Source organism: Neopsephotus bourkii, unplaced genomic scaffold, assembly GCF_033783945.1.
Source record: "Neopsephotus bourkii isolate Nb327-2 ecotype Australia unplaced genomic scaffold, CSIRO-AGI_Nbou_v1 NB_804, whole genome shotgun sequence".
NCBI lineage: Eukaryota > Metazoa > Chordata > Aves > Psittaciformes > Psittacidae > Neopsephotus > Neopsephotus bourkii.
This window is the reverse complement of record NW_026901300.1, coordinates 1226808-1251940: the sequence shown is the minus strand read 5'-3', so window position 1 is coordinate 1251940 and position 25133 is coordinate 1226808. Positions and strand designations below refer to the sequence as shown.

Sequence of the window (25133 nt, the reverse complement as noted above, 5' to 3'; positions counted from 1 at the left end):
TACGATCCACCATCTGCTGAAATGCATCTGCGTGGTGCTGGTGGAGCAGGGGGAGCTGCTGCAGTGCTTCCCCCTGATCCTTCTCACCAGTATCCACCCTGCATGTCCTGGGAGGAGCACGGGTTGTTGGTCTGGTTGGAGAAAAGGCTTTTCCTTATGGTTTCCTCCCTTTTAACCACCCAGTGTCCTCCCTTTTTAGCAGGGATGAGCTGTTGAACCCTTCCAGGATTTATTCCCATGGGAATGCAGTAGGGCTGTTGGGATGGTGGTAGGATCATTGGCAAGTCGCCCGACAACTGTGTCACTATGCTGCCAAGCCATGGAGACCCTGATGTGTGTGGATGCTCTGGTCTGTAAGGACACCCCAAGATGCCCACAGGTCCCTGTGTCCCACAGCATCATCCTTGCTCTCACCCAAGCAGTGGGATGACCCTGCCCCAGTGTCAGCGGGGACCCCCCCACACCCCTGTGGGTGCTGGAAGCCCTTTTGCAATCACTGTCAGGAATGTTCGCGCTTGGTCGGCAAAATATGTGAGGAACTCTGCTTGTTTAAAGTGCCTTTGGGGTTTTGGGCCTTAAATAAACATCCTGGTTGGGGTTTGGGTTGGAGGTTTTCATCCTGGGAAAAGCAGGCAGGGAGAAGGGAGCTGTGCTGGTGCCCCAAGTCTGTGTGCGCCTTCTGACAAGGTTATAAATTAGCTTCATTAGAGGAGTATCACTGAAAATTAATTGTTCTGCACCCTTTAGGGGCATCACCAGGCTGTAATTTCATCTCATCCTTCTGGGGAAAATACCTCGAACCCCCTGAAGTGAGATTACAGCCATTTACCCTGGGAGCTTGGTATTTTTGTCCCCCCAGAATGCAAACACCCAGATGAAGCTCTGCTGGGAGCTTGCATTGATAGCAGGGGGTTAGTTGGGGTTTGCTGCAGGTTTCTGGCACTGCCCAGTAGCATCCCTGGGAGATGCCCAGCTGAGGAGAGGAGCATCCTGAATGCTGGAACCCCGATCAAGCACAGCTCAAACGGAGCAGCCCCTGTGCTGTTAAACGGATCTGCGGCGAGAGCGGGCAGCAGCAACCTTTAACATTAAACATTTATTAAAACTGTTAGCGTCAGGGTGCATTTATTTATCTTATTTTAAAAGAGAGGGGAGAAGAAAAGACGTATGAGAGCGGTGAGCATGACCTGAGAGCAGTGACCCAGTGCGGTGCAGCCGCAGCCTTCCCGGTGCTAGCTGCCACAGCAAAGACCTAGCTCCAGGATGGATGCAGCATCCGTGCCGTTCCCATGGCTCCTTGCTGAATCCCTGCAGGGAAGAGCAGGCAGCAGTGGGGTATCCCAGCATCCTGGGCCTCTCAAATACTTATCGTTCAGGTGGGTTATTCCCTTACAGGGAGGGGGAAGGAATGAGATCAGCCCCACATCTCTCCCGTGTTGTCTTTCCATCGCTGCCCGCCGGCTTTCCCCAAGCTGCCCCTTGGAGGATTATGAGCTCTCTTGAAAACCTCTTTGTTTCCCCGTGTTTGCTGTTGTAATTTATGTGCGATGCTGCCGTGTGTTGAAAAACAAGGTCTTTATCTCCGTGGGAATTACACCTGCAGAAATCCAGCCCTGTCGCTGCCTGTGCGTGAGCCTCTCCATGATAAACGCCGGCTCCAGCTTCACCGCAGCCATGCAAAAGTTTCCTCTACTTTAGCAGTGGCGAGGGCGATGCTTTCCTCCCCTCCACACCTCTGGTGCACAAACCCCATCGTCTTTAAGTCCTCTTTGAAAATAGGCTGCTTGGGTTGTGGCTTCATTACTGATTTATTTCTGTCTCCCCTAGCAGCACAGGTGTCGTTGAATGTTTCTTTTGGCTTCTACTTGGTTTGTTTTACATTTTCTGCACGTAAGATGTGTATTTCCACACTGACTGCCCTTCTGGCGCACTGTGGACCCGGTGTGGTGGTGCTGATGGATGGAGCAGAGAGTGGGTGTCCCATGGGTGCCTGCGGGTGCTCCTGGAAAGGGCTGTTTTAATGGCTGGGCTCATGCCAGATTGCCATCATTGCACTAGAGCATGGGGGCATCCTTTATTATTTCAAACCTGATAATTAAAGATAATGTGGAGTTCTCTCTGCTGAGGATGCTCTGGGATGTTGGCTTTCCCATGTTATAGGGTTCTCATCCATACCTGGACCAGGAGGTGGGTTTTGCCATGGCCTGTACCCAGTTCCCCCTGGTTACTCTCTCGTTGTGGCTCCAACCTTCCAAAAGCACAATGGCAGCAGCTGGGTTACATGCTGGCATCGCCTGGGTGAGGGCCAGGATGTGGTGCTGGGGTCCCCCTCTTCTTTCCCCTCCCCATAACTATTGGTTAGGTCATGCTTGGGGGGTGCCAGGCTGGGTCTGCACCCTCTGTGTCCCTGCCTAGAAACCATCAGTGATGCTATGGAAAACCTTACAGCAAATGCTGTTGTTCTGAAGCCCGTGTGCTGAGGGGTTTTATGTCCTTTCCCTCCCCTCCTTCACTAACCTGCTTTTCACCAGCGATGCTACAAAAGGCATTTAAGCCCAGAACCTTCCTTCTCAGTATTGATTTTGCTTTGTGCTGGAGTCTCTCTTTAGTGCCCTTGGTAGTTTGAGTAGCTGGAAGGATGCTGGGGAGAGCCAGGCTGCCTCTTTGGGGTGCTTCATGTCCCCAGCAGCAAGGTGATGAACACAGTGGCTGGGAGAGGCATCCATAGGGATAGAGCAGTACCTCTCCTTGGAGGCTGTGGTCTCAGGCTGTGAGGAGTGCTCCTTAAAGGTGCCAGAGAGATGCAAGATCACACTCAGCACCCAGGGAAAGCCTCCTGTAGCATGGCTGGGGTGGTTTCTCCTCCCGGTCCCAGATCACCAGCCTCAGGGAGATGTTCAGGCACTTCCTCCCATCTTGGGGAAAACCAGCATTTTGCTTTTAATAAGGTTTTTGGGCGCCATCCAGGTCAGCAGCTTTGCAGAGGACAAGGCAGGGTGGCTGAAATAAACCCGCCTATTTAAATATTTACCTGCCCACTATAAAGTAGCTCTGTGTTTACTCACTCAGTGGCTGCGTGCGGCATGAAGAGCCATACCCAGAGCTCGCCAGCTCTCCAGGCCTCAGCACCCTTGCTTGCCACCCAGTTAGGGAACTGATTAAGAGATTAACTCACAGTCTCGGGCTCCGTGGGTCCCGATGTGAATGCTTTGATCGCTGCGGAGCAGGGACGGATGCGGGTGAGCGCGCTGCTTCCCATCCTCCTGGCTGAAGCAAGAGGTAATGAGGGGGCTTTGTAGTGTTGGGGCCATTTGGTGTTTGAGTTTTGTGGTGTCTGAGTGTCTTGGCACTGTTTGGGGTATGGGTCTGGTTGGTGGTATCCTGAATTGGGGTGATGGAGAGCCTGAGCTGGTCCCCAGCGGTGCAGCCCCTCATTTCCCGTTTCATGGATGACAACATTGGAGGGTTCTGTTTTTCAACCCAGTGATCCCATGTGCAAAAAGTAAGCTGTGAGCCCAAAAGATAAGCTGTGTGCTCATTGCCTTCCCCGTGACAAAGTGCTCTCCCTTTGCTGAGCCCCAAAAAGCTCTTTTTGTGATACCCCTGGTATCACCTCTCCTAGAAGCATCGCTGTCCCGGGTGACATCAAGCCATCTTGCACACCCAAACCAGAACATATTCTGGTATTTATGGGTGCTGAGCCAGGCTTTCCCCAGTGGCAAGGAACTGGGGTGCCTTACAGCCACCTTGGCACCCCAGACCTGCCTTGGCTACCCCAAGAGGCAGCAACTCCTGCATGTTGGGTACGTATTTCCCTGCCCTTGCACCTAAAGCAGGCTCTGAATTTGGGACACCACTTCACTTGGTGCTTCACCGGGCACCAGAGCTGCCGATTAAGGGAAATGTGCCACGAGGCAGGTTTGCTTTGCAGGATTAAAAGCAAATAAATATTTATGTGCTATGCAAAGCAGGCCTGATAAGATATGCGTATCATTGGGAATTTGAAGCAGTTTCGGTTTGGGCCCGAGATGAAGGGGTGTGCGCTTCGGAGCGTTATGCGGGTTTAAAGGGATGTTTTTTCTAATGCTGCACAAAAATAGAGAGGGAAAAACAAGGGGTTTTTTTTTGCTTCTCGGATTGCTCTGGTTTTGGGTTTCACCATCTCCCTGCATCCCTGTGTGTTTAACTGCAGAGATGGAGAAGAGCCAGGGAGAGAGGGCAGCGCAGGCAGCATTTCCTATGCAAATATAATGCTGGCCCCGTTCCTAATATTCGCTGTGTTTACACGTAAATGCAAACAACTGTTGACTTAGTTTCAATAGATAATGTGTTTCATAACACAATGGAAATGAGAATTAAGCTGGAATTTAGCAGGGGGAAACATGTGTTTCTGTGAGACCTCGGGCTCCCCCGGCCCCGTTCCTCTGTGCCGTGCTGCGGCCATGGCAGTGCTGGCACCGTGGGGACTCGGGGCTCGGTTTCCTTCTTGCTGGTGCTGGGGACACCTCTGCTGACTGATTTCCATTGCTAAACCACCCTGAGATGGGCTGGGTGAGACCAGAGGGCAGGGCTGGCTGGCTGCAGGATGGGTGAGTTGAACTGGTCCACCGGGGAGAGAGCGGAGGGATTGGTGTCCCTCTAAGGTTATAGGGACCGGGGCTGATCCCGGCCCAGTTTTCCCCTGGGAATGAAGGAGTTCGTGTGCTTCAGGGGCGTCAAGGCATCAGGTGAAGGGAAGTGCTGGCCCAGGCCATTGTGTCAGAGCCTGAGTGCTGTCATTTCCCTGGAGGGAGGAGGTGGCAGCAGCCAGGTCACCTTGTCCTGGAGTGACTCTGGATGGAAGCATGTGGGAGAAGTGGGAGAAGACCTGGCTGTGCTTTAGGGCCGGATCCTGGCCAGCCCAGGGCAGTCCTCACAGGGCTCCCCGGGGCCAGCCTGGCCCCTTTGAGTCACGGCTCAAATCACCAGCTATCAGAGCTGCTCCCACCACCTCCACCCATGCCTGCCGCATTCCCCACCCCACCGCATCCCAAATCCTGCTGGGGCCCGAGGCTGCACCCAGCAGCACCAGGGACCCCGCTGGGGTGCTGCATTGCCCTTCCCAGGGGAAGGCACTGATGCACATGGGCAGCTCCCTGGAGCCCAGAGGAGCAGAAGCATCCCTGGGGAATCAGCAATTTGGGACCCATGGGTGTGTAATCACTGTCTGTGGGTGTGGGTTTGTCCCCATCCGTCTGTCTGCCTGTCCTTTGCCTGCTGGCTGTTTGCCACTCAGTGCAGGGTTCATGGTGCTCAGGGCAGAGCACTGAAAAAGACTGAGCCTCTGTGAATACAGAGAAGGGGAAATCGTGTGATGAGCACCCAAGCTGTATTAGACACCGGTGAATCTCCCCATGAGGGCTGTAGGGATGCTCACACTGGTGGGGATAGCTTGGCTGGAGGTGCATGGCTGGGGACCCCCATCAGCTGCAGAGCTGCTGCTCATGGGATACGGGAGCAGCACAGCAGGACCTGGCACTGCAGCCCCATGGTGATGCCACGGCCCAGGGATGCCAGAGCCGGACGTGGTGGCTCCTGGCATGTCGGCTCCAGGGAGGGTGATGCCTCTGCCTGGCTGGGTGGGGGCCCCACAGCACCTGGGGCTGTTTGTGTCTGGCAGCCGCAGCGATGCCGAGCCCTGATAGCACCGAGGTAATGGCGGGGTTTGCATGAGGAACAGCAGGTTTCAGGGATGATGCTGCTGCCAGAGGCTGCACAGGAAGGAAATGGGGATCCCGGCAGCCTCTGTCCTCCCCAGCGGCACTGCCTGGCTCCCTGGATGGGTCACACCAGGGTGGGTGCATGCTCGGCTGGACCGGTGACTCCTCTGTTGCCGGTGGCGAGTCACCTGTCCATGTGGGATGCCCAATTCCAGGCATTGAGGTTGCATGTGACAAGGTGCAGCCAGCGCTGGCTCTTGGCACACATGCTTCCCACTATGGGGCTGGAGCAGAGGGCAAGCACCAGGCAACCCAGGACATGCTCTTTCCTTTCCAACTCATCCCGTACAATAAAATAAGGGAGAAGGATGCAGGCAGGAGGGGGAGTTCAGGGCACAGAATGCTCCTGTCTCCGAGCCTCCTTTCATCCCCATAGAAAGCTATTTTACTTTTGTATTGAGTGAGTTTGTGTGGCAGGGAGCCAGGCCTGGGATTAGCAAATAGCCCATCCTGTAACACGGGGAATAGTGGATACTGAGACACCAGTAGCCAGAGAGAAATATTAGAGATGAAATTAAAATGTAATGAGATTAGGTGGTGGCTCTATCAGAGACCTCCTTACGCAGAGGTAATTACCTGGCAGAGCAGAAAGTGGGTGATGAACAGTGGTGGCTGTGGGCTGGGGTCAGTGGGGGGGGAATGTGGATGGGGCCACCATAGCCCGTCCTGGTTGCTTGGGGAGGTTGGTGCCATCAACAGAAGCTTTGCAACAAACACATTGGGGTTGGGTGTGGAGGAGCAAGATGAGGTGCTCACCAACATCTGCTCCAGGGTGGATCATCCTTTGCTGAGCCCCCATTGCCCCCAGCTGGGGTGCTGTGTCTTAGTGTGTTTGCAGTTTGGGGATATTTTCCTAGATAATTCAGAAATAATAACTATTATTATTAAAAATAGATTATTGTCGATGTTATTATTATTGTTGTTGTTATTATTGTTGTCGTTGTTATTATTATCTAGAGAGTGCCCAGTCAGACAGACGTGGTGGGTTGCCAACTGAGGTGACAGCCAGGAGGGGGCATGGAGAAAGTAACCCTCATACTGGAATATGGGGCCAGTGCTGCAGCACCTGCAGGCATTGTGCACATGGGATTTATCCATAATTTGGGGGTGGGGGGGGGAGTGTGATAGGAAGGAGGAAAGAAAAGGAAAATAACATGTGCCTGTTGATGTAAAATCCAAGTTGGGCTCTCGGTGACTGGGTGGAAAACAACAGGCTTTTTATGTTGGCTCTTGGGGTAGGAGGAGAGCAGGCTAGAATAAAGATTTACAGTGTTTGGGAGATTAAAGGCCCTTGGTACATTGTTCAAATACCACGAGATTAGTTTCCAAGGAGACGGATACCAGTTGCCATAGGCACCGGGGGGCCAGGAATTAGGATTGCGATTTTTTATCCTGATCACGCAACCAGGAGCTGAACGCTGCTAAAACTCAGGCTTTAAATAACCCCGGCGTTAGCTACGCGCCACCGAACCCAAGGCTGGAAACCGAATCTCCCTTCCTTCCCCCACCCAGCACCCGTTTGGGTGTGCAGAATTGGACCTGAGTGTCGATAGAGGGGACGCAGGGCTGGGGATCGAGGTCAGTGCAACCCCAAGACCTGCCTTGCAGGTCATCCTGCAGCTCATTTCATCTTGTTTTTCCTCCAGGCAAGGGACTGCCGGCATCTTCTTGCAATCAGCAGCAGTCACGGCAGTGCAGGGGCAGGGGATGTACCCAGGGACAGAATTAGTTAGTTGCCTGCTAATTTTGGCTTCCCCTGGCTGCCCACTTCTGAGAAGTGCAACCGGAGCCCTGGCGCATGGGATGCCGGATCCGTGCCCTCCCTGCCCACCTCTCCTTCTAGGAACTGCAAAGCAGTGGGTTCTGTCTATGCTGTGCAGGATGGGTGCTGAGCACCCCACTGCTGGCTGGGTTTTGGGGGTGAGCATCCTGCTAGGGATGGCACCCAGGACCCCATGGCTGGGTGACTTTGGTCACCTCCATCCTCATTGCCCCCAACCATCCATGTGGTGCTGCCGTGGGGAGGATGCAGCTCATCCGCATCCTCTCTCTATGCACAGTGCTCACAGCATCCTCCCCTGCAATGGTGGGAACACCCTGACCAACACTTACCTTTTCCTTTTTGCTCCCTTTTCTGTAATTTCTTTAATAAATGAAGAGGCAGTTGCTGGAAGCCAGAGCTTCTGCGCCTGCCTGCTGTGAGATTGCGGCGTGCAAACTTGTCTGGAGCTGAGCGCTGCACGATCTGCGATCCCCCCCAGCAGCCACCGTGACATGAAAGTGTTTATCCTGGGGGAGATGAGATGCAGCTTCTGAAGGGCGCTTGCTCCTGCTCCGTCTCTCTGCACTAGACAGAAGCCTGCTATAATTTTACTCCTCTATTATATTTGTGTGTGCATTTAGGCCAGGCTTAAAATCAAGGCAGCAGCAGAATGCAACGCACTGATTGAGGGGGGGAAGAGAAAGTCCTGCGATGGACACGTCCCCCCATGGGAGCCCCCGGTTTGCTCTTTGCTTCTTTTATAAGTGGGACTGAACCGCAGCAGGCGCCGGATTATCCAGGAATGTGGAGCTGAGGCGGTGATGCCGGTGGATGTTGTGGTGCCGGCGTGTGCGTGAGGAGCTTTCCCAGCAGGTGCCCTGGGTTCTGTTGGTAAAATAAAACGGGAGGAGGTGTCTGGTGGTGGGAGCTGGTGCTGCCTGGGACTCCCCAGCTGGAAGGAGTGGGGGGAAAAATGCAGGGTGTTGGGGAGCTGGCACAGTGGGGATGTGGGCATGAGCGAGTGGGTGGCTTGGACTGTGCTGGAGGCTGTTTCCCCCCTGGCTCTGTTGCTTTCAGACTTATGCAGAAAGGCATTGGCTTAAAAAGTAGGAGAAACCAAAAAACAGGGAATCTGTAGATGTGGGGAGAGATGTGGCAGTGGTTGTGGGACAGCATTTGGACCAGGTTATGGGGCTGGGGGTGCACCAGCACCCACCTTTGGAGGATGCAGCTGTGTCCTCAGCAGATGCTTTTTTGCAGGGGGTGCATCGGTCCCCCAAAACCCAGAGCCCCACACCTGCCCTGGGAAGGTTGTGCTGTGAGGGCACCCACACGTGGGGCAGGGGTTAGGTATTTGGGGGCTTTTGGATGTGTCTAGACATTTGAAGGTATTTCTGGGCATTTTGTGAGTGCCCTGGACCACAGTGATTTGCTGTACCACTGGCATCAGTGCCGACCATGCAGGTCACTGCCAGTGAAGCATCATTAGTGAAGCCCCTGCATGAGTTGTATGGGCACAGCCCATGCCAGCTTGGCTGTAAATGATGCAGGCACAGGGTCCAGAGGCTGATGCTGGTGTAGGCATAAGGGATTAGAGTTTAGCCAAGCAACATGGGCAGGTTAAAGCCGTCATGCTGGGAGCAAGTTGCCTGCATGGAGCAGGGATCTCCAGCGCTGTGGCCAAAACATAAACACCAGTTATTTGGCAGGCTGTGCTGGGGTGCTCTGAAGCCTGAGATGGCTTCAGTTGCATCCACTGGCTCTGCTGATACAGGTGTTTGCTTAAGTGATTAGAAGAAAACCACAGTTTGAAACTCAAGTCTGGTCCCTATGCCTGGCTTTCGCCCCACTGTGGTTTATGTGGCTTCCAGGGCTTTTTGTTCAAGCGGCTCCAGCTCACTGGGCACCTCACTGCTAAAAACTCCCTGACCTCAAAAGTCCTCAAGATGGAAAGGGACAGATAAATACCTTCCAAGTCTCTGTCACTGCCTCATTGGTGAGAGAATCCTTAGTGTGGGTCCTGCCCCAAAGCAATGTCCCCAGTGGGGACACAGGGAATGGGCCCCTCACTTGCTATCCCGGCTTTAGCAAGGGACTTACTTTGTCCCTCTGCCTCCTATCAAGACAGCTCCTGGTGGATGTTTAATGATAAACAGGGCTAATTTCTTCAATGTCTTCCAGGGCTGGTATAATTGTTAAAAATCCCCTTTAAAGGTGCCCTGCTGGAGTAAAGGTGATTCCAGATGAAATCACTGCTGTCTCGTCATTACCTGCAGGTCATCATTCTGTTCACATGCTGGGGGTGCCTTCCCAGTGGTCCTGGGAAAATGTAGGCAGCTGAATGTGGGACCCAGTAATGCTCATTGAGTATTTTGGGTGGCTAAGAAGCCCCAATACCACCTTCAAGAGTTTTCCCACACCCAGCAGTGCTTTCCCCTACTCTAATGTACTCCCAGGCTGTGCCCCGTCTTCCCGGGAGGACAAATGGCCCATAATCCATCTCAAATGTGCCTTTAGTATAATATATATAATCTACACCCTATGTATATTGATATGTATATACATACATCACTATTTTGCTGGAATTGGGGCTGGCTCACTTGGGCTTCACCAGTAGTACTGAAGTAACAGGCAGAGTTTTCCTGGAAAAATGAATGGGAGGATAATTTCCAGTTACTCCTGTGTGGAGCTGCAGCACCAGCACTATGGTCGGTTTTTGCTTCTTCTTTTCTTCTCCCCAGTGTGCTGAACAGTCAAAGCTCTCCTTGACTTGAGTTCCTGTTCAGCTCCCTAAGCTGGGAGCCAGCCCATGTAGTTGGAAGCTTTATAAACATCCCAACAGTGATGCTGCGATGTCCTTAGAGCAAGAAGGCAGCAGTGGTATCATCTGTTTGGGGTTCTCTGTGCTGCTCCCCTGCTTTTGGCTTCTCCCTTGCTGCAGTCACATCTCAGTGCTGGTGTGCTCCAGTTTGTCCCCCTTGGATGTAGTTGGTGATTGAAGGGATGAACTGTTGCACCCACCTGCCACTCGTGGTTTTGGGTTGGGGCACAAGCCATGAGTGCTTTGTCTTGCAGTGGTTTTCAGTGGTCTGATGTCCTCACCAGGTCCTTGTTATAGGAGATGCTTCACATCATGAATATTGGCAGGGTTACATCTTTAAGGTACAGTACACCTGCAGGGAAAAACCAAATTGATTTAAACCAGATATTGGTAGAAAACAGTATTGGTAACAGTCAGTGTAACAAGAAGCAGATGCAGGATGTCCTTGGTCCCTCCTGGGCATGTGGCTGTTTCCATCTCACAGTCTCCCACTCTGCACTGGGTTTTGTCCTCGGTAATACCCAGAAAAGAGGTGGACAGGTTGGATAGGGCTTGGAGCAACCTGCTCTAGTGGAAGACATCCCTGCCTGTGGCAGGGGGTTGGATCTGAATGAGCTTTAAGGTCCCTTCCAACACAAACCATTCTATGATAAGACAGCAGTGGAGGTCCTTCTTCAAGCTTTGCCATGTAGTGTGGAAACAGCAGCTTGGCTTAATGAACAAGTTGCTTCTGGTTGTGGCATGGGGCTGGAAATCACTGTAAGGCTTGAAAAGATGAGGAAGAAGAAGAGGGACAAAAGCTGCCCCATCCTTAAGTCAGCACCGGAGCTTACAGCACCCATCTTTGCCATGAACCAAGCCCCAGCCTGGCGGGCAGTGCCGGCACCGCACTGTGCGAGCTGCTGGCTCACAGAAATTCATCTCAATTTCCCTTAATTGAACCTGTTTGTAATTGGAGGGAATTAATAACAGTTTTCTGCTTGGACATTTCCTTCGGGAGTTGTCATCAGGCTGAAAGATGTTAATTTTGGGGAGAAGTGCTGCCCAGCAGCAGCGTCAGCGTGATGCAGAGGGAATGCTCTTGCTGTGGGTACAGGGCTGGGGGTGATGCTGCTGTGTCTGCAGGGGTTCAGGAGCCTCTCCATGTGCCTGTTGTTTCCTTTGCTGTAAAGCAGAGGTGATTCATGAGTGAAACTCCCCCGGGACTGAATTTCTGATCTTTCCCAGGATTATAAAGTGAGGTGTTGTAAGAGCTGAGAGATGATGGCATCCTGTGCCATGGCATCCTGTGCCGGCACCCCTGTCCCCTGCAGGCCTCATTTGGGGGGGGAGAAATAAGTAATAATAAAATGAAATAATGATTTTATAACCTGTTTTAGCATTAAGACAATAAAACCAATCTGCAGATGTTTGCTTTGGACCCATGACAGTGGCTTGGCAGTCCCTGAGTCAGCCTGCACCCTTGGGATTGGGACTCAATGTGCAGAGGTGGGCTGGGGCTGGGGCTGAGCCCCCACTGCGTGAAATCAGCCCCTTGGTGGGAGTTCAGCAGGGCAGGTGTGTGAGGGAAGGATGGGAAGGATGCTCTCACCCATCTTATCCCAGTTCCTCCCTGCTGCTGGCCCTAACTGCTGTAAGAATGGTTTACCCCAGTTTTCCTACAGATTACTTTCACTTTGGTTAGACAAACAGCTTCAAGCCGTATGTCTTAATTTGATTAGAATAAACCTAGTGCTTGCTGCAAAGTTTTTTTCTTCCCTTTTATTACCCCCTCTTGTAAATCTGCTGCCGCCGCTCTTCGTGACTGCGGATGATTAGAAGCTTTACAGGAATATTGTGTGTGTCCCCATCCCTTAAAGTCCTCGTGCATGACTTGGGTCATGCTTTCATTGTGATTTTTTTTCTTGTTGAGTGATTTTCCCTTTTCCTTATTAAAAAATCTGCCAGGTGAGAGGGGTTATTTTTGTCCTGGTCTCCTGCAGAGCAAGGAGCAGGTAGGGAGGGAGTGCAGGGACCCTGCCCCACTTCCCACTGGTGTTTGCCTTTGGTTCCCCCTCGGGCCAGATCGGGCTCATGGCTTTGGTTTTCAATGCCAAGGGAGGAGCATCTCTTCCCAGTAAGTGCTGCTTCCTGTGGGAAGCCTGGCTGAGCAGGTTGGTGCAGCTTGAGCTCTCCAAGGGGCTGCTGCCAGCCCCACTGAGGCAGGGATGAGCTCTCCAGAACACTGCCAAAAGGCAAGAAGAACATCCATGGCATAGCAGTTATATTTAATAACAATTAGGACACTCAGAAATACACACAGGCGCCAAAAAAGACTGTTTTCTAGGTGAGTGCTTGCGGGGGGTTAAGAAGGGAGTGATGCTCCCTGGATGAGTCCTTCCTGATGGCATTCCCCAGGTGCCTCTGTGTTGTGGCTGCCCAGTGTCCAGGAAGCAGCTCAGGGCCAGTATCAGCACTGCAGGCACCTCAGTGCTCCCTGCCCACTGCAGTGAAGCACCTCTTGTTAACACAGCATCGATTTAGAGAAGGGATGTTGAGCTCCCTGCTCACGCAGTTGCTCAGTAGCTCGCACAGGAAATGGTCCCTTGTCCATCCATCCGTCTGCCCATCCGTGTGCTGCAGGGCTGGAGCGGGGCAGACCATTTCCTGGTGTTTCTGCAAGCCTTAATGATGGAGGTGCCTGGCAGAGCCCTGTCAGGGTGACTATGAATCAATCCCCATCAGTGTAGGGATGTCCCAGGCTGCAGGACTGTGTCTTCGGTTTCCTGCTTTATTTTCCAAGCTGATGCCTAGTTTGAGGTGTTGTTTCCCCCAGTATCATCCTGGGGGAGAAGAGCTGTCTGTCGGCATTGTTAAGTGTCACCAGCTATGGCGTTGCCATCCACAAGCACCGCTTGCCTTTTCTCACCAGCTGGTGATGAAGGAGAAACCAGCCTTGAGGTCCCTTCAAGAGCCATTTCTGAAAGTCAGTCTTTATTGTTTAACAAGGAATTGTCTCTACATTGTCTCCTTGTTATGCTCACACAAGAGTGAGCTTTTGTGGGGTTGAGGGCACATTTATCAGCCCTCACCCTCTATGTGCTCAGGCACCTGCAGAGATGCCAGCATGGGGGAAACTTGTCATTTTGGACCAAAATCCAGCATTTCTTGGGTTGCGTGAGGCAGCTGCTTTGTGTGCAGAGTCCTTCTGCTTGGACACAGGTATGAACCAGGGCAGGAAGGTGACTTTGGGGTTTTGCTGATGACTTTTAACCCTGGTTTTCAGCAGTGCCGAGCGGGCACGGTTATCGGCTGAGCCTCAAATCAAGTTATGTGCAGGCAGCTTCATTCATATTCCCCGGCTCCTGCCCGTCCGGCCTTGTTAGAGATTCTCCAGCCTCTTTTATCCGCTTGCAAGCACATGATTTACGATCCGGTTCGAGTGGCTCCGGCGAATTTGTCACCCTTTATTCGCAGGATTAAAGCGGGCGGCGTGATGCTGCCCTGTGGATGGAGGGGTGATAGCTGGGAGGGACTGTGTTGGGTGCTGGGTGGGGGGTGATGCTCTGTCAGGTGTGGGTGCCCCAGCGTGGCAGTGGGGTGGTTTATGCAGGGTGAGCTCCTGCCTCAGTTTCCCCTGCAGCATCAACATCACCATGGGCCATGCATGCACCAGGGCACAGAGACGTGGTGGAGTTGCTGCACATGTGGCATTTCCCCCCCATTTTGCAGTGAGGGATGGATGTCCTGGGGCTGAGGCCCTTCTTGTGGGGGGGGTCCCTTTGGACTGCCCGGTCCTGCTCTTACCAACACGATCCCCCAGGAGCTGCAGGGTGGGATGATTTGATGACCCTCACCATGTGCTGCCTCTCTCCCTTGGGGTGAAGGCAGAGTGCCCTGAGGCTTTGGCCCATTCCGAGGACACCTTTGGGTGCTAGGCCTTCTTCTTGCCCATGGTTTAGTGGGGGAAGCACTAGGACAACCAGCATGGTGTCCCTGGGAGGACACATGCATCACCCCCTGCTCTCTGCTGTGCTCAGAGCTCAGGCACAGGCTTGAGCACTGTGTCCTCTTCAGTGCCACATCCTCCAGGTTGGCATGGTCACAGCCTGCTCATCCAGGGTGTCCCGCCATGCAGTCGCTCCAGTGTGCCCCATGCAGTGGTGGCATCTCCTCAGGGGTGAGTCCCGAGGGCAGGGGTGACCTGGCTGCTGCTGAGACACACAGCACTGGCTCCAGGGTTTGATTATAGCTTAGCAACATCTGCAATTATCTGCCTTCAGCAGAGGAGATGTGGGGAACATGGGACTCAGGCTGGTCCCAACCTTGGTCCCTTGTGTATTCATGCCATATACTATGGCACGTGCTGGTAGCAGGGTTGCACTGGTGATGCTCAGCTTTGGCTCCCTGTTAGTAACAGTGATGCATACCTCATTTGTTTTTCTGTTTTCAGGTGAATATGGCCCTGGCAGGGAAGCCTTTAGATGTGACTCTCAGCACCTCCAGAGCTGGCCAGTGGAATATGGTTTTCCCCCAGAAAGATGAAATCATCACCAGCTTAGTGTCTGCCTTAGACTCCATGGTAAGAGGCCGGTAGCATCCCTGTCCTCCTCCCTCCTTTCATCTCTCTTTAGTGGGCTGGCTGGGAGTAGGGCTGAAGCAGAAGGGCTGTCGAGCTCATCCCATTCCCCTGGGAAAGCCCAGGAAGCTCCTGGAGCCAGGAAATAAAAACCCTCTCCCACCCTGACAGCCATAAGGATCATAAAGTCAGCCCAAGTTAATCTCAGAGGTGTATTGTTTTCCCATTAATATTTATGTTGGTATCAACTGAAGTAGGGTGCTTGGGTTTTTTTTTTCCTTGATGTTTTACCAATGTTACCAAGAGCTTTTACACAACAGGAGAACAATGGCTTTTATCTCCGAGAACAAAGAAAATAACTTTCATATCTTTTGACGTAGAATTCCTGGTGGAAACCTTGCTTAAGTCAGCCATGCTTACATAAACAAGATAACTGTCTGAATTAAGTCTTGTGGACCAGAGCTAATCATATTTTTAACTGTGAATGTGATCAAGAGGGAAAAGTGCGTGTGTAGTAACAAATGTCTAATGCAATGCGACGGGCTAAAGAGCCTTGCCTTTTTACAGCCAAGTCATATTTAATGTATTTATCTCGGATGCGTCTTCTCTACGCAGGTAGGGGTTTTTTCCTCACTATTACTAGTTTCCTTCTCTTTGACCATCACACTAAGGAGCAGGTTCCTCAGAGCTGACGCACACCAAGCAGCTTTGATGATTTATAAACGTGCCATCCCCTACAGCAAATCGTGTTATCGTAGTTTGGCTTCTTAATGAATATACATTATCCTGCAGTCCTTGTTACGTGCTTACACCCAGGCCAGGGAGCCAGGCTGCTTCTGAGATTCAGCCTTCATCCCAGTGCTTCTCCAGTGCCCCCCTGTGCCCAGTGAAGCCTGGATGCCTGAGTGTGTGCTAACCCATCCATGAGGCCACATGCATGTCGCCAAATGGGCTTAGGGTTTGGATTTGTTCTGCTTCCAGATCTCATATCCCGTAGATTTTGTGTTTAGTTTTGGAGTGTTGGGCTTTTTGATCAAAATACTTCCAATTGCTGCTAGGTTTTTGAGAGGTTTCTTCAAAACACCCATTTGGGGGGTTGTGATTCAATAACTCCTTCTTGAAGAAGGTGAGCAGGAGGTAAAATGACTCAATATAGAGACTAGTTTAAGCCCACACAAGCTAAGCTCACTGAAGATAGCTTAGGGTGGGGTTGGTCCATGAGCTCTGCTCCCTGTCCTGCTCCCTCCCTGGCTACCAGCATCCCCCAGCACCTCCATGGTGGCAGGCATTGTGTCTAACACATCTGCTTATGGGAACATCCTCATTGTACCTATTTAAATAGGGACCTGGGGATGGCATCTTCATAGTATCAGTGCTGTAGCAATGGGAATGTAACTCAGGTTACCAGCACTGTGTAACTATTACAATATAAAAAATAATACTAAAAATGCATATAGATGTGTATTATGTAGAGCAGGAAGTGCACATTACATAAAATGGATTAATGGAGGAAGTCTTTTCCATCTCTTTAACGTTTTGCATAACTGTACAAGAAGAATCGTTCCACTAATCCAGACTTTGACCATATTAGTGTTCTGCAGCTGAAATAAGATTCCCGTGCTCTTTATTTCATTAGAGCTGGTGGAAAAATACAAATAGTTGTTGGTTGGTTGGGTTTGGGTTGTTTTTTTTTTTTTTTACAGGAATGCTTTCTTTTAAAGAAATGCTATAAAATATTTACTTTTAGGATAGGAAAAAGTGAAGTGAAATGATGGGTAAATAGTTCTTGTTTTCCAGCAAAGCACCGCTCAGCTGGAGCTGTAAAGTGTTTAGGGAATGTCATAAAACCCATGAAATTCTGACCCAAACCAGAATATTGCTTTTGATGGGGGAATCTTTTGATGGGAAGATCAAAATCCCACTGGAAAACGGCACAGGGATGCCAGGGGGGGATGCTTGCACAGCTGCTCTGACCCCGTGCTTCCCGCAGTGCTCGGCGCTCTCCAAGCTGAACGCGGAGGTGGCCTGCATCGCCGTCCATGAGGAGAGCGCCTTCGTGGTGGGCACCGAGAAGGGACGGGTCTTCCTCAGCGCCCGCAAGGAGCTGCAGGCCGACTTCCACAAGTTCTGCAGTGAGTATCCCCATTGGCGCGGGCTTCCCCCCGCACCGGCTGGTGCTCCAGTTGTGCCAGCTGGGACCCGCACTGTGCACAGAGGGGTTGTGGTCTGGAGCTCTGCCTGTCCGTGGGGATCAGAGGTGTTTGAAGTGATGGCAGCCCCGCATGTTGTGATGCTGACAGCCAGCTCTCTGCCCACGTCCGTGCCTACTGGCTTCCCAAAACCAGCCTGGGAGCTGAGGGGGAGGTGGGAGCTGTGCTGTGAATCCTGGAATGGTTTGTGTTGGAAGGGACCTTAAAGCTCCTCCAGCTCCAACCCCTGCCATGAGCAGGGACACCTTCCATTAGAGCAGCTTGCTCCAAGCCCCTGTGTCCAACCTGGCCTTGAGCACTGCCAGGAATGGGGCAGCCACAGCTTCTCTGGGCACCCTGTTCCTCACTGGAGACATGCATTTCTTGAGCAGCATCATTCCTGGCTTGCCAGCCACTCCTTTACCCAGGAACTGGGATGGGATCTGCCTTTGGTGGTGCTGGGGACTGTGCGTGCACATGCATGGTGTTGACAGAAACCATATTGGTGCTTAATCCATTGGAGAGATTGCTCGGGAAGGGCTCACTGTAGTGAAAACATCAGCACTGTCAAGCTGCTGGGGCCACTGTCTGCTCAGGTTATTCACTGCATGTGTGTGGGGTGAGCCAGCACGGCTTTGCAGGAGCAGCTCTGCCCCTCTGTTGTGCCCGTGTGGGCAGCTGCCTGCCACCTCCACCTGGAGAGCTGTTAGTTACCCTGCATCCTGGTTTGCAGGACAGGAGGTGTTTCAGGGATGTTTCCTTCAGTCAAAGGTGACTCTGCCTCCCTTTCCCACCTCCCATCAGAGGCAGCGAGGTACCCGAACAGTGAACAGCAGCAGAGTGGCCAATGGGAGGAAGCTCCCTCTTGCATAGTAAATACCAACTGTGTCTCCTTAGAGCTCACCATATTGATGAGCCTCTGCAAATCTCACTTTTAGGCATATATACACATATATAGTGGCTGGGGACCTACCGCTGTGCTGGGGCAAGGCGCCCAACATTAGACCCTGACTCCCCTCTCTTTTGGTTTCATTTACACCTTTGTCAGAATGAAATGGTCACGTCTGGTTGAAAGCACAAAGTCTTAATGATGGGGTTCAGGCGAAGAGACTGATGCTGGAGACAGGGTGAAACGTGATAACTCTGTCTTGAATTATAAATGGCCCAGGCACAACTCTGCTCCATAAAGCTCTTACAACTGGCACGCAGTGGAAAGCATCCCTGGAAGTGCCTCTGATTTATGGTCTAGCTGCCCCCTTAGAAAGGATCTGAATTAATCTAAAGCAGACATCGCTGGGAGATGTAAGAAGCCTCTTATCTCTCTGGGTGCGCAGACCTCGCTCGAATGCTCTCCTTTATCTGAACCTCTGCCTCAGCCTTTCCTGGTGCATGCGGGAACTTGACAGTGATCAGGATTAATGTCAATGGAGGAGAGTTAGTGGCCGGCCGAGAGGGAGAGTCAGTCATAGGAAGGGGTGGATGTAGATGCTTTGCACCACCTTGGTAAAACACCCCAGAATAGTTTTCCAGGGCCCGTTTCCCTGTGCTGTGGGAGGCCTGTGGAGCTATCCAGGGGTTGTGTGGTGTTGGGTGGCTGTCCCCTTTCTTATGTCTAGTTCTGGGGTACTCTGGGTGGCTCTCGCTCCCATCCCCATGATGCCCCAGCCATGGGCTGTTTCCACAGGAGGGATCCACAAGCTCCTACTTGCTTGCCAGGCAGCATCCAGGGCTGATCACCAGCAGGAGCCTGTCGAGGATGATGAAGGAATTAGTCCTTCGCCACCGAAAATCCCTTGTGAATTGCTTTGGATAGAACGGCAGTAATGCACTTGTAGTGTTTAATTTTCTGTGCGTTTAGAGATGCAAGGAAGTCATTGCTGAAGATATGCTTTATTTGAGGTTTAATGGGGGAAATTAGCAGGAAATAGCTGGTATTACCAAGCTACGTGATGCTGAAGGGTAAAAAAGCCTCTGAGAAAGGCAGATTTTCTTTTCCTGAGAGATTGAAGGCTAAGCAGATTGAAACCAGAGAAAAGAAATGTGCTGCCCAATTAATCACAACAGTTTCAGTTCAGCTAAATGGGTAAAACCAGGGAAGCGGGGGCACGCATAGGATCACCAACCCCACGATGGGGTGACTGCCTATCCCACCACCTTCCCCTGCAAGTCTGGGGCTGTCTGGGGTTGTGGCACTATCCTAGCTGGGGGACTGGGCTGGGTGGGAGACCTGGGACACCCACATGCCTGGTGCCAATGGGGCCCTGTCTTGCCTGGGGTTTGGTGGGCTGGGATGCATTGAGCCCTGGTTAAACGTGATGTAACCTGGCCACTGGGTTTGATTACTTCACAGCCACTCAGAAGCATGAGCGGCATCACCCATGAGCCCTCTTCTCAGTGCAGCATCTTCTGGTTTCTCCTCTCCCCCCTACAGGAGTCCAGCAGAGGAAGGAGCAGGACGCAGAGGTGCAGAAGAAGGCAAAGGAGTGTGGGCGAAGCGTGCTCAGGGTCTCCCCGGACCAGGGATCAGACGTGTACCTCCTCAGGAAGATGGTAGAGGAAGTGTTTGATGTGCTTTATAGTAAGAACCTTCACGCTTCCATTTGGGGATTTGGATTGCCCCCGGGGCTCTGCCCGGCGCCGCTGTCGAATGCGGCTTTTGGCCCCAGCCTGGCTCCCTGGCAGCGCAGTGTGGTGGGACGTGCTCCTGCGTAAGGGTTAGCACTGTGTTGAGATGGGATCTGGCCACTGCTTCTTCACTTCCCAGTGCCCCAAACTGGGCAAAGCCAATCCCTGTGCTGGGGGAAGCAATCTCTGCCATGGCTTGGGTGAGATTTTTCAAGCACACCTTTATGCCTGACGCCGTGTCTGCAGCACCTCTTTCACAGGCGCTGCTGGGGCTCTGCACTCTCTCATCCCTTTCCCTGGCAAGTATTTTTAAAAGGAAAAGAGATGATTTTTCTAGCAGGCGGCCCCAGCTCCAAGAGACGAGCTGGTGCCGTTCCAGCACATGCATCATCCCCAGCAATAAAGCTTCTGCAATTAAAATGTAGATGACCATATGGCTGTTGATATGTAACCCAGTGGGTTGCAGAGCTCCCTTCAGGCCCAGTCTGCAGAGGCTCGAGCCACAGCAGCTCCTGCTTCTCAGTCAGGAGATCTTCATGGAGTGGCTGGAGGTAGTGGCCGTGCTCCCAGGTCATCCCCCAGCAGCATCTCTAGGGCTGTGCTGGTCTGAGTAGGAAAAGCAAAGTGGGGTTGTGAAAATGGGCCCCAATATTCCCCCATAATGCTCAGTGGGTTGCATTAGCCCAGCATGATGCTTTGGGGGAGTTCGGGCTGTGTGGCTGGACCAGCTTTCCTGGGTGAAGCTCCCCATCACCATTTGGGATTTGGGGTGTGCTGCTGAGCCTTTCTGAGGCTGTGCGGGTCTCCTTTATCCTGAAACCTAGGTATTGCCCTTATTTGTGTGCAGGGTTTGGGAATGGGCACTTCCTCACAATGGGAGTGGGCTAATGAATGCTCCCACCCCTGCCCTGTGCTCGCAGGCAGGATTTGCTGCTGCTGGCTGATGTTCAGTGCTTGCTTCACCAGCGCCTGGCACAGGCTTCGCAGATAGAAGAGGGAGATGGCATCCCTTCCCCAGGGACAGACAGTCGCTGAGGTTTTCTGAAACCACTTAAAGGGCTTGGAAGCAATATTCCTGTTAATGGGGGTTATCACATCCTCTCTCTGCCTTCAAAAGATTGGACCTGAGTGGGAAGGAAGGAGCAATGCAGAAGAGCCAAGGGAATGTGGTAGGGAGGCCATTTCGGAGGTTTTGCAGGCCTCTTGGGAACATGGGAATTATTCATATATGACATACCATAAATGTATAGCTGCATAGAAAAGCTTGTTCAAGGTGCATCTGTGCAGGTGGAGGAGGCAGGCGGGCCATCTGTTAGGATGAGTTTGTGATGCTCTTTACCTTGTCAAGGTGCACGGACATATGTGGGGACAGTCTGGCCTGGTCCCCAGCCCAGGGCAGCCAGCACTGCCATAGCAGGAGGAGGTCAGGCATCCCTGGACCAGTGCTTTTTGGCCTGGTGTTGGGTGTAATTCTGTCACTGGGTGTGTGATTCTGCCTTTGCTGCTGATTCAGTACGATCAGCTGTTTCCATCCCTGAGCTGCTCCATTGCAAAACCCATTGGGTGGATGCTCCCCTTCTTGCGTGTCCACTGGGAAAGAGCCTCTCTTGGTTGAGTGAGGAGAAATACTGCAGGAGATAATAGGTGCCCCAGGGCGGTTCTGTTTCCAACAGTGAGAGAGCTATCTGAAACTAAGGGTTATCTTTCTTATGCTTTTTTTGGGGGGGGGGTATCCTTTCAGTCGCCTCCCATCAACAGGGATTGAAAACAAAAAATCTTAGCAAATGCTCAGTCAAAAAGCTCGTGTATTCCCTCCAGAGTCTGGTAATCTCCACACCAACAGGATGACTGATTACCGCTGGCTTCTATTAAACAGGCATTAATGATGATTATTGTCTCTCTTTCGCTAAACCGTGAGCCTGTGCATGGCAGCGCCGGGCTTGGTGAAGGTCACTTTGACAGTAACACGTTCCCCATAAAAATATGTTCGGGGAGTTATTGAGTGTTGGGTTGCTAAAGAGCCACTGTCGGGCACCAGGAGCATTTTCCCATCACAAAGAGAGGTGATGGAGGGAGGCGGAAGGCAGCTAGAGCTGGTGCCTCGGGGCAGGGAAACCGTCAGCTTGTAGAAAGTGTACTCATGGTGTTGTGGTTCAAAGGTTCGTTTGGAAACTTCTGTTATTGGCTTAATTAAAACAGTCTCCATCCCGCCTATAAGGAACCTTGATGGCTCGTGGAAGTTGCGCGCTGTTAGTTATCACGCGTTCCTTCAAAGAACATATTGAAGGAATCACTTTTAATAAGGACTTGCTGACAGCATCACAAGATTTCCAGGGTTTGAGTAAGTTCTTTTGGTGCCTGGTTTTTAAAGAAGAGAGAAAAAAGGCTTTAAGGGAAATCAACAAGATGAAATCCTACTGCTATTTAAATGTTCCATGATCTCCTCTGCCTGCCCCTCAACCTTGGAAACAAAGGCGCAGATACATTGCCATGTGGCCAGATGTTCTGCATCTGGACGCTGCTTTGCCAGACAGGTTGCATTCCTTCATGGCTGTTGCTTCTTGCTTCGTGCTTTCAGCACCAGGTTTATTGGTTGCAGTGACTTGGGTTGGTTTCCAAAGTAATTTTTCCACAGAGAGCTGCTTTTCCTATGGTGTCTTGCCTGGAGAGTGCTCTAAGCATCCCCAGTTTGGGCATATGTGGGCTCTTTAGCTGGTTTAGAAAATCTCTGTATAGCTGTGATGCTTGCTGGTTCTCTTCTGCTCCTAGGGAAGGGGAAATAGCTTGTTCCCAGCTCCTTAGAGAGATTTTGGTGTCAGAGGTACAACAGAACCATGGGGACATGGGGGGGCTCTGTGACCATTCATCAAGGGGAGTGGGTGAGATGTATGGGCTGCTGGAGGGGATTGTGCCGATACGTATCTATATTCCTGCTGCCTGTGAATAGTGGGATGGAGGGAGACTACTGGATTGGGTTTTTTTTCCCTTGTCTTTCAAAGTGCACTGACACTGCCTGACAGCAGCAGCAATTGAAGTACTTTCCATTCTTCCAGGAGGTAGAATAAGAAAACCAACTGAAAATAAGGTTCCCAGAGTATCTCACTAAACATGAGATAAAAATCAGTGCGAGCCCTTCAGCCTCCTTTGTCAGCTCTCAGCTCCCTCCTGGTGTGACAGCAACCACATCCTTCACTGGTATGTGGGGTGGGCTTGTGCCAGGTGACCCCAACTGAGGATTTTACTGTGCAACCCAAAGGATGAGACATCTGCTTATTGTTTTTTGTGAGCTTCTTATTAATTAGCTCTTTTAGAAAGGGCTTGCAGGGGCCTTGCATGATGAGTGCAGAGGTAGGAACAGGTTTTCTTCCCATAATGTATCTGTTGATATCTCTTGCTCCTGCGTTTACTCCTCCAGCCCGGCTCAGCCATGGTTGGGGTCACAGGGTGTCCGTCAGTGTGTAACTCTGTCCCCTCCTCAGGTGAAGCAGTGGGGAAGAACAGCGTGGTCCCTTTGCCCTACGAGAGGCTCCTGAAAGAGCCGGGCTCGCTGGCGGTGGCTGGTTTGCCTGAGGGGATCAGCTTCAAGAAACCCATGGAGTACGATGTGAAGTCCCTGATGGCCATCCTGGAGCACAGCCACAGCATCCGCTTCAGGCTAAAAAGGTTATTTTGGGGGTCCCCAAGGGGTGGGAGGGCAGCGAGCCCTTGGGATGGCAGAGATTTTGAGTGGAGCAGGCAGGAGGGTCCTTCCCATGTCCCATCTTCCTCCCCCAGACCCAGAAACCTGGGTCAAGCTGTGCCAAACCCAGCCTTGCATAGAGGTTCATCAGTGTCGGGTGGCTCGAGACCATTTCGGACTTGTTCCTATAATAAGAGCACATAAACATGCCCATTAACCACAGCACTTCACGTGTCTCTGCCAAAATTTCCGCTGCAGTAAGCTAAGTGCTTTTCTGTCTCCAGAGGGGTTTCCAGTGTAAATGCTGCAAGCTTCTTCTCAGGCTGAAATGGGTTTTTTAACACCAGACAAGGAAGGAGGCAGGGGACCACAGTGGGGCCATCTCCCCATTTTGGCCATGTTTTCACAAGGGACTCATCAGTTTTGGGGTGCTTTCCCCCTGCATTTGCCTGGCTGGCAGCACCTTGGATCCGTTCAGAGAAATGCTGAGCGCTACCAAATACCTTCTCTGAAGAGTCGGCACTTGTGGAAAATGAGGCTGAGACAGCTAAAAGTAGGACACAGAATCCGAGCCGTCTGTGAGCTCACGGCCGCCTGTCTCATGTGAAGCATGCGAGCTTCCTCAATCCAGTGCTCATCCCTGGGGTGACCGAGGTCCCCTTGAACATGCCCTGGGTCCTGGGGGCTGGGACAGGCAATCGAGTCAAGTAGTCATGATCACATAAATCATTTTACTCCTTAAGCTCCCTGGGCTGTGGGGCTAGGCAGCTTTGCCATAGGTAATATAAACGCTTTGAACCATAAGACCAACCTGCTCCATTTAAAGAAGACAAAAAAGGTCCAGATGCCTGCAGAAGCTCAAGAGATTGAATGATGGCTGTAATTTCTAAAACAGAGCTTGGCAGTGCAGCGTGTTCCACCCTCCTTATCAGAATGGTTTGGGTTGGAAAGGTCCTTAAGATCATCCAGTTCCAACCCCCAGCCGTGGGACGGGACACCTTACACTAGACCATGTTGCTCAACCTGGCTTTGTCCTTCCCTCTCTACACCCTTGCTTGTCCATGCTTATCAGTGCCATGAACCCAAAGGAACCTATTTTTTCCCTCCTTTTCTCCCTTCCATCCCCTCAGGCCAGTGGATGAGCCCAGCCGAGACCCAAACCCCAGCGTCGAGTTGAGTTGTACCTCCCTCACCCCCAAGGGTGGACGAGACACTGGTGCCAACGGCCCCATGGCCAAATCCTGCAGCCAGGACACTGTCACCGTCACCAACTTACTGTACGGCGTCTCGCTGCCCACCCCGATGGCCGTAGACCTAAAGCAAGAGGTGTCATCCGGGCCGAGCGTGGCCGGCGAGGCGCTGCTGCCCAGGCCTGCGGGAGAGCTGAAGGTGCCTTCCTCACAGGAGTACAGCGACTGCTGTGGTAATAGCCTGGAGTTTGCTCTCAGACGAGGGCACCCCCCCGGCGCTGACAGGGTGTTTTGGTGGTCCTCGGATGACAGTCGGTGGCAAAGCTTTGGCCCGTATGGAGATGAGCGGATCCCAGCCCTTCCCTCAGTGCCTGTACAGTGCCAATGGGATGCACCTCCATTCTTGCCCTGGAATGCCGGGTGCTGTGCCATGAGGCTGGAGGGGGAAATGATCAAGGTGGGGGTTAAATCTGTCCATGACCCCACCGGGTTGTCACAAGGCAGGGGGCATGGAGGAAAGCCAGAAGGGTCAAGTCAGCATCACCAGTGG

The 25133-nt window shown here is 52.1% G+C and overlaps 1 protein-coding gene across 5 annotated transcripts in view; it reads left to right on the top strand.

Annotated features, from left to right (window-relative positions):
- The window catches only part of GTF2IRD1 (GTF2I repeat domain containing 1), a 63394-nt gene that overhangs the window by 7210 nt on the left and 31051 nt on the right, over positions 1 to 25133 (top strand). For all 5 annotated transcript variants that reach the window (XM_061355464.1, XM_061355463.1, XM_061355461.1 and 2 more), the window contains exons 2-6: positions 14775 to 14903; positions 16891 to 17032; positions 19521 to 19667; positions 23194 to 23377; positions 24524 to 24816. In XM_061355464.1, the coding sequence (XP_061211448.1) occupies positions 14781 to 14903; positions 16891 to 17032; positions 19521 to 19667; positions 23194 to 23377; positions 24524 to 24816 (889 nt within the window). In that variant the 5' untranslated portion in view covers positions 14775 to 14780. The remainder of the gene's footprint in view (positions 1 to 14774; positions 14904 to 16890; positions 17033 to 19520; positions 19668 to 23193; positions 23378 to 24523; positions 24817 to 25133) is intronic.